Source organism: Neolamprologus brichardi, chromosome 11, assembly GCF_056152115.1.
Source record: "Neolamprologus brichardi isolate AB-2024 chromosome 11, ASM5615211v1, whole genome shotgun sequence".
In the NCBI taxonomy this organism is placed as follows: Eukaryota; Metazoa; Chordata; class Actinopteri; order Cichliformes; family Cichlidae; genus Neolamprologus; species Neolamprologus brichardi.
Window position 1 is genome coordinate 30,892,128 of NC_142114.1, and position 9,382 is coordinate 30,901,509.

Here is a 9,382-nt window from a genome sequence, read left to right on the forward strand (position 1 = left end):
TTGCAAAAAAGTGCAATAAACTACAAAAAAATTTAAAATCGTTTTTGTTTTTTAACATATATTTCTAGTTAGAGAAATTTAAGAGGCTTATCCCTCAAAACTGTAAATACAAAAAAGTTGCACAAAATAGTTTCCCACCACAGGAAATTTATTTTGAGTGTCTTCATAGTTTTATTTTTGAAATACACCAATTTTTATACACTGCAGGAAAAACAAAAATAAATATTATAATGCAAATTTGCAAAAAAGCAGCATATGCATCAAAATAAACTATTTCCAGCAGTGCAATATGAGTCCTAAGCATCCCAGAAACCACACAGAAAGTCATAAAGTCAAAGATAACTTTAAAAAACACCAGTATAGGCTCATGAGGCCCTGATGGTAAAAAAAAAAAAAAAACTACATTTCCGCGAAAATTACGTCACGTCCTGTTTCGGGCAGGTCATGGCGGACATGTGAAAGTTCACGCTGACGTCTATTCCAACGTAGGAAGTGTTATGAACAGCTGATCGGATCGGCAAAGCGTGTTTCTGGAATATTATGTTTTTGTTGCTGCAAGTGCTTTTTATGCAGTTTTTGCAAAACTATATGTGGAAGGAAACTGTGACCGAGGACAAGCTGATGGCATAAGATGTAAGTACAACTCCTCCGGTTTCATATGCAAAAAAAAAATTGCGCTAGCTCACGTGGTTGCAGAGCTACCGGGATTTAAAAATAGTTACCCAAAACAGAGCGTGCTGCTCCGACCGGTTTTAAAGGGTTAATGAATGGACTGGACCCCGTCGGACACTCCGGTGGGACAGCTCTGGTCCTCTTGCTTAAGAAACCTGACGTCTTGCTATCTGCAGACATAAGCGAGAGGCAGTCAGCTGAATATACGCTACATGTAGCCTCATTTCCACACAGTGCTGATGTTCCTACAGACTAACTTACATTTAAGGGGAGGCCTGCAAACTCCTGAAACGCGGCGCGGTGACACGTACAGCTGTGCCCGCCCTCTCAGCCTGCTGATAATCCGTGTGTCTGAACACATACATGTGTTTTGATACTTCAGCTTTGCGGCTTCGTTCCATCACTTTTTTCTTTCACTGCTGTGATTGTTTCAAAAGGTTTTTATTGAAAGTTTCTGTTCCACAAACCTCATTATAACCTCATCCTCCCCTCGCTGTGTTTTTCAGCCTCTCCCACCATCTGTTACCACCCTCCCTTCTTGACAGGTTTCTCCCTCTTCGCCCCTAAAACTCGCTCTCCATGCAGTGAGGTCATGTCTCTCGCCGGCCTGCAGATGATGTCAGAGCTGCAGAAACTCTGGGCGAGGCCGAGAGCTGCCGACCACAACAGAGCAGGAAGAAAGGCCGAAAAACAAGGAGGAGCGAAACAGCAGGGAGAGAGCTGAGGCCCGGTTTACGTCGAGTGTCAGGAAGACACGGGAGAAGCACGACGTCAGGCACCGCCAACAACAGCCAAACACAAACAAGAAGGCCAGAGCTGACTGTTCCAGTTCTGTGAAAGCCGAAGAACGGCTCGCGTGAAGCAAAGCAGGACTGATCCCACAGGTTTGATGTTCTCTGAGCCACAGCTGCGTTGCACGACATCCACATGTTGCAACATCTGCTGAAAAGCTCCTCCCTCAGAGGGAGGCTGACTGTGGGGAGCCGGGTGGAAACGGTCTGTGGTACTTTGTGACAGGATGGATCAGGTGACCCTGAGCCATGTTAGATGGAAGTTCTTCCTCCCCACCATCACCATATGCAGTTTATATGGGACCATCAGCTTGCAGCACGAAGCAACTTAAGACTGTTGCTGTGAATCTGTGCCGAGACAAACCCACAGCCGTGGGGAGCTGTGGGCAGAGCACCACCCATGATGGTTTTGCTGGTCAGAGCTGACGGTCTGGGGTCTCCTACTCTCTCTTCCTAAACTCCACGTTCGCTCTTGGTTGGGTGGGGTTGGGATGGGTGGGGGTTTCTACAGGAAATGATTTCAGAGCTTCTCTCAGCAGCGCAGGAAGTGTCCATCCTCTAACAACGCTCTTTCCCCAACTTCCCCGCTGCAGGCAGGTCTCAGCGTGCCTACAGGAAGCTTCTGGTGAAAACCATCAACGCTGCGACTTCCTTCCTCTCTCAAACAGTCATAACGTCTCAGAAGTTGGACTGAAACTGACACAGAGAAGGTAAAGCTGCCGATTCCTGCTGCTCGTCTACAGAATAAACTCAGCAGCTCTGCCGTCAGTCTTTGTGGAACGATCAAGTTTGAGGGTTTCCGTTCAGGTCAAACAAACTTTATCCAGCATTATCAATAAAGCTACACACGCTTTTCTCACAGGAAACAGCCTCCTCACAAACACGTGCGACTGACACACCGAGTACAGAAGAACATGTTAGCTAACGTGAATCATCCAACAGCAGCTCAGACGAGTGTGCAGCGCGTCAGTGTGTCCATCGAACACACAGTCCAAGCATGTCCACAAACCCAGCTCCCACACTCGCTGGATGAAGATTACAGTCAAACAAAGCCTGGCTAACATGTAGCGTGTCCTCCATAAATGGAGACTTCTCCAGAGTCTTCATTGGTCGTGTCCAAATTCATGGGCTGCATCCTCCTGAGGACCCGGCCTTCGCGGTCTACGTGGGCCGGGTCCTCAGAAGGTCGGGAAGGCTGGAAGTAAACGGCTGGGGAAATTGGACGGTCTAGCCTTCTGATTAGCGTCACCGCTGTCTCGGTGGAGTTTAATAAACTCGGCCGTCTGCTCCTTGCTGTCTAAAATATAACAGGACACTGGAGGAAACTCTCGACCGTCTCACACTTCTGTTTAATCAGTTTTCTGTTTGACGTTTAAACCACCCGGGGGATTAATAAAGTTTTATTTTATCTAATCTAATAACTTTAATCTCAGCCAAACCGATTTACTCACGAACAAACAAAACACTGAAAAAAGCCCAACAATAACATTTTTAGCTTGTCTAAGTGACTTATATATTACGTTTAACCCGAGCAGCAAAAGTCCGCGGTGATCTGAAAATGATGTGCCGGGAGTTGTGCCGTTCTCGGCCGCATCAGTGACCCTCGAGCTCCCGGCGAGCTATCGAGCTGGTGGGTAACAGACGTCTCCGAAAACATCGAAACACTTTTGCAAATATGCGATATCTTGATAAACCGAGCAGATATTTGATGTTCACACAGCTACTTTCTCGCCTGAAAATATGTTAAAAGTTTATTTTGTGACCCAGAAAGATTAGTAAGAGTAATTTTAAAACTTAGTAGCGGCCGCCATTATTGAAACTGGAGTTTGGCTGGGCCGCACTATGAATTCTGGGATATGGTGGGCCAAGAAGGACACACCCGACCCATCCTTCAAATTCGGGGAAAGGAGGACGCATTTGTCGGCTGCATTCGGAGGAGTCTACGAATTTGGACAGCCTTCGGCGCGTCGCTGTGACGTAATCAGTCTACAAATGCGGCCTCAGGAGGAAGCAGCCCATGAATTTGGACACGACCAAGATTACTGCAATCAGCTGTTTCTCAGAGGAGTCTCGTGGCCTGCAGATGCACTCCACGCCCTCCACAGTGGACTTCTAGTGCAGATTCTGGTCTGAACCTACGATTAGCAGGAAGGTCTACGGCCGCTGGCTGAAGTCCACAATGGTGGACAATGCTCACCTAAGATCGTCTCTGTGGGAACTGACTGTGGACAGCATCGGCCTCTCAGAAGGACAGTAACATTCAAAAATGTGCAAATATCATTTTTCTGGCTCAGAGTGGAATCTGTGGGAGGACTGCACATGTAAGTCCACGCACAGCAGCAGCATTAGCCTAGCTGAAGGATCTCATTCGTGTTACATCATCACCTGAAGAACAACATGTTGTGTTTGTGCAGATGATTTCTGTGTGCAGGAAGGAGCCTGTAACCTGTCCAAGTAACGTCAGTGTGGAAACACACAAACGGTGCTGACACTTCCACCCCCACAGCCCGGCCACGTCTGCTGGAGATAATCTAGTGGCAACACAAAGACTTCATGATTTGATGTTTGACAACAGAAACAATATTACAAATGAGGTCTGGTGAATGTTGAAAAAGTGAAAAACACAATTTAAAATCTCCTCCTCTTATGTTTTCAGCTGCCTCTGTCCTCATGACGCTGCCGTACATGAAGTTTGTGGAGGCAGAGCTTCACGCCCTGCATGTTGTGCCCAAAATACTCGCATCAGGTAACCGCGATAACAGATGGGCGCTTAAATCAGCTTTGTTCTCTCAAACAGGGAAGGGAAGTGTGTGTTTGCATGTGTTTCCCACCCATCCCGAATATCCAGTTCCAGCTGGAAACCAGACTGAGCTCAGGACCACTGCACCAACACAGATACTCCACCCAAACAGCAGCACCACCTCGAAATGACATTTTCATCCTACCCGGAAAGCTTCCTCGAGGCTCCGTCTCCGCCCGTCCACCAGAACGAAGGGGCGAGTTTTTGCCAGCAGCGGGCGTTGGCGTCTGTCCACACCTGAGAACAAAGACAGACGGTGAACTCCAGCAAGCTACTGGGAGAACTGGGAACACGGGGTTCCAGACAGAGGCTACACTATCATGTTGTTTCTATGGCTAGTTGTATACTTGCTAATTATTAGCAATCGATCTGAGAACCAAGTGTGTGCTGTCTGACAGCCAATCAGAGGCTGTCCGCCGTCTGGACGCTCCGTTTGGAGCTGTCGGTGTCGGAGGTCGTGTTTACGCTAAGCAGGTTAAAGAGAGGCAGTCCGATTAGCTACCACGGCAACATGCCAGGTATTAAATTAGAAAGAGGTCAAAGGTTACACCCGTTTGTATTGCTATCTTTGACAGCGCCCTCATTAGCATACTGTTCTCTAGTCTGACATGTGATGTCATGAGGATGCACATTTATTTGTAACTTTGATATTTATGTAACTATATAATCAGTTACTTTCTTTTTTTAAAGTTAGCCCAGACTTGTGAAAAGTAGCAGATCCTCAGTGATCAAAGAGAAGAGTGATTGTGAGTTTTTGCCGTTCTTCAGCACAGATGTCTCCACCTTATACGAGCAGGGACACTATTGGGTGACGCTTAATTAAACAATCTTAATTGTAGGCGCGTACGTAATCGTGACGGACGTGATTCTGGGACGTCTGGAGTTTAATGTGCAAGTAATCTTCCCGTGTTCTTTATGGTGTGAAACGAAGAAACGAAACTTAAATTCTTTTGTTGTAATTTACAGAATTATAAAACTCTATGTGACAAAATAAAGTCAGACAGAATTATTAAACATAGCAGCCTTTCCTCGGCTGCCATAGTGGCGTGGTCACAGGTTTGAGTCTGTCACGCAATCACAACTCAACAAAAGTGCTTCCAAGTAGGTCCGCCTTCAAGATGTGTTGTTATGGCAACAATGGCAACAACACCAAGAAATCCTAGATCGATCCAAATGGTCATCAGTTTAATCCGGACAAAGGGTTAATCCAGCTGCGGAGAACTGGGACCACCACCATCACCTCACTGCCCACGAGGACCTCACTGCCCACGAGGACCTCACTCCCCAGGTTAAAAACTCACACTGGTCCCCACAGAAACATATTTATAAACACAATAATACACACGAACAGGCTGAAAATTGAAACAATCCTTGATTAAATGTTTTAATGAAATATTTCTCCTACATTTTCTGGCTGTAGGGCACATTTGTTCTCTTTTATTTAATTATTTTTTAAACCTCTAATTTTGGTTTTTCCTGATGTAAAAATTGACATTTTGGGGACGACTTTGCACATAACCAGGACTAGTCTCCGTATAGTTAAAGCAAAGCCTTTGCATTATATTACTTGTCATAGCTACATTCATTGTTTCCTGTTCTTTGATTAAGTAACTACTTCATACATAAATGAATTCAATTTAAAAATATTTTTGAAAATTAAATTAATATTAAAATATTTTTATTTTAATCCCAGTGATTTTTCTTTTTACCCAGACTTCTTGGGTTTTGGACATGTTCATTATAATTTTAAAATTTTCATATTACCAAGTTAATTTAAGTATGTTCAGCTTTATGATCATTTCTCTGATTACTGTTTACACATTTCTAATTAAATGTAAAGAGGCTCCTTTATTTTTTTGTTTTATTTTCAATAAAAATAGGTTGAAAAGACCAGATTCAGTGATTTTTGGATGAATTACATGTTTACTTTTTAAGCGTATTCCTGAATGACGGTCGGCCCCATCAGTCGGTTATCGTTACCTGTCACCGTGGCTGTCAGACTGTCGGTACCGTCCGTCTGTCCGTCCCGAGGCAGACTCCCCACATCCTGGGGTGCGTTCAGGGACCGGCAGACGATGAACGCAGCACGGCCGCTGAGCAGTAGCAGCAACAGCCCGGTAGTCCCGCTCATCCTCTCTGCGTCACCGGCAACCAGCAACAGGTTGCGGCTGTCTGATGTGTGTGTGTGAGGCAACCCCGTCCCGTTCCCGTTACCTCACCGTGTCCGAGCTCTGGGAGAGGCTCCGCTGAAACTCCATGGCGCTTCTTTTCCATGTAACACCCACACAAAGCGGCGTGTGCTGTCCCGAACCCCGGGCGGGGGAGTGTCCGTTACTGTCGGTAAAGTAGCGGGAAATCACGGCTCTGGCTCGGACCGTTATCTGCGCAGCTCCAGCCAAACGTGTCCCTACAGTCCCAGACTGAGCGCCAGTCCCGGGAGGACCCCGCCAGCACCTCCGGCTCAGACCGTTTGTTTCCGGACAGCTCGGTTCGTCCGTGTTTGGAGGCCTGAAGCTGCTCATTAACATAGCGCTCCGGACCGTCCGTGTTTATACTGGGACCGACGGTGACGTCAGCAGGCTGGCCGAGGAGACAGGAAACACAGCGAGAGACCCTTCAAAATAAAACAGCGTAAACCTTTATGTACGTGTTGTAGCTATTTTAAAGATTATTATTATAATTACTAGAAAATGCTAGCTGTTTTATAAACGATTTAGCTTTTGATGAGGAAATTGTAGTATTTCTTATCAAATGCTTAACATTCAAATTTATTAAATTCACAATATTCTGTTTTTTTCTGCATTTTTGTGCCAAAATTGGAGAGAAAATGATTTAGCATTAACTGGAAAAGTGCTGAGTTTGTACTTTTATTTATTGCCTTTTTTAAATAAATAGATTCAGATTAAATAATCGAAATAATGAAAACTATTTTTAAAGAATTTTTTACCTTGTTTTAATGAGCAAGATAAAATAAAATAAAAAATAAAATACTTCCCCAAAAAAGTAATCCCGTTACTTTACTGATTACTTATTTTCAAAAGTAATTAATGACTTAGTTACTTTTTAAAAACAGGATTTACAACCTGAATAGGTGATAAAGTGATAGATCTTTCAGCCTAATTCTACTTTTTCTGCATAATCATCATACAAAATGTAATCAAATGGAAAAGTCTCTTTTTAAAACTTGTTTTATTAGTTTTAATCTTTTAACTTTATGCATCAAGCAAAAAATTAATTATCTGCAACATTCACTGACTGGAAAAAATTTGTTTAACATTTAAACCTATTTTCTGCACATTCCAGCACATAAAATAAAATATTTTGTGTGTTTACACTCAGTCTTTCAAATAGATGCAAGTAAAACACAGCAGAAAATAAATAAAGTCAAAGACTAGCGGTCCTGTTGCTCTATTTTCACCTGTAAAGCAGGAGTGGGGTAGGCGGAGGGTTACCCTGGTGCAGGTGTGCAGCGGTCAGTGGAAGAATCCGCGAGTTTCTCTGTGAGTTTCCCATTACGTCGTAGCTACTCGCTGCTTGTTTGGAAGTTTAGGGTTTTTTCGCTGTAAAAAGAAGTTTTCTTCCCACGCACAACGGACACTAATGTTTTTGTCACTTTTTATGGAATCAAACTCAAAGTAAGGTCAGTACTTCCACGCTTTAAACGCTGCACGCTCATACTCTCTCTGCACTCGATATATGATCCATTGTTGATCTGCACACAGCTGTTGTCACGAACGACGCACTCGCTTACGTCACTGTCATGAGACATTCTCGCAAAAAAATCACGGTTTTAGTAACGCAGTAACGCAGCGTTCCTACGGGAAAGTAACGGTAATCTAATTACCGTTTTTGCAATAGTAATCCCTTACTTTACTCGTTACTTGAAAAAAGTAAGAAACTGTAATTTTACACTCCTAAAATATTGAATTGCTGCTTGAAATTGTAATATTTATTTTTGAAAACATCCTGTAGATGACAGCTTTCCACTTGCCTCGCAAAAAGAAGCAAGTCAATAATTTGGAGAAGCGTTGCCGCAGATTACAGTAATGTGTTACAAGCGTTACTGCCCATCTCTGGTGGGAACATAGGCAGGCAGTAAAGAAAGACGGTGAAAGATAAACCTCCCAAAACGTGCATAAAAAGTTAAAAAATAAAATAAAGACACACACAGATGATAACTCTTCAGTGGATTTGAACCCTTCTTGTCACCTGTTTGATGTGACGTCCACAGGTTGAACCAGGCTGTATTATTAACCATTCAAGCAAAGACATGCAAACATATTCGAGTCCTCCGACAGTGTGGAAACATGTCGGAGCTTTCACAAAATCACAGATTTATTTTGCTTTAATTTTAATTCTTTGGTTTTGTTTTAAGCATCCCTCCAACCGAAGGAGCTTCATAGAGGGTGTTGTGGTGTTGAGCCTGTTGGTATGGTTCAGCATCTTCTAGCATACCTCCTGGATGTCTCCTACATGCCTGGGGCATGCTGACCTGAGGAGCAACAACAGTTGCCTCGAGGTGCTTGATCGTTTAATGCAAACATGAGCATTAAATGAGGAGTCAGAGGAGGTGGCTGAGAGTCTGCTCTCTGTTTAAACTACAGGAGAAGACTGCTTTCATCTGCAGCTCTCGGCAGGTCGATGCTACCTACAGACACCAGAACAAAAACCCAAAGACTCTTAAGCTCACAGACATGTTTGTGTTTGTCTAGTTTACTCTTTCAGTTGTTTTACTTGCTGCAGCCAGAGGAGAGAGGAGCGTGTGCTATCTCTATTTTATTTTATTTTCTAATCTGCTTCATGAAAAAGAGAGCATGACAGCCATGTCTGTGTGAAGGACTAATGTGAGTTTAAAAGCAGCGTTACTGGTGTTCCTGTGGTCCACATGGAGCTGAATAATGAGTGTGTTCAGGAGGATTATGAGTCACTGGGGTCAGAAACAGTTCAGGAGCGCCTCAGAGGAGCGCCGCTGGAAACTGACCCAGAGTCAGATTGAATCTGAGCGAACGCGGCACGGAGGATCAGCTGCTCACAGAACTCCTCTGTACATACGGCGAGTAATCGGATCATGTGATCACAGCGCTGTATATCAAATGTACTGACTGTACAGTTTAGTTAA

General features: G+C 44.1%; 1 protein-coding gene across 5 annotated transcripts in view; it reads right to left on the bottom strand.

The window, feature by feature from the left end:
- adam15 (ADAM metallopeptidase domain 15) overlaps positions 1–6,846 on the bottom strand; it is a 30,278-nt gene extending 23,432 nt beyond the window's left edge. For all 5 annotated transcript variants that reach the window (XM_087848573.1, XM_087848572.1, XM_087848571.1 and 2 more), the window contains exons 1-2: positions 6,244–6,846; positions 4,409–4,500 (exon numbers count right to left, since the gene is read on the bottom strand). In XM_087848573.1, coding sequence (XP_087704699.1) covers positions 4,409–4,500; positions 6,244–6,394 — 243 coding nt within the window. In that variant the 5' untranslated portion in view covers positions 6,395–6,846. The remainder of the gene's footprint in view (positions 1–4,408; positions 4,501–6,243) is intronic.
- Between the last annotated feature and the right edge of the window lie 2,536 nt (positions 6,847–9,382).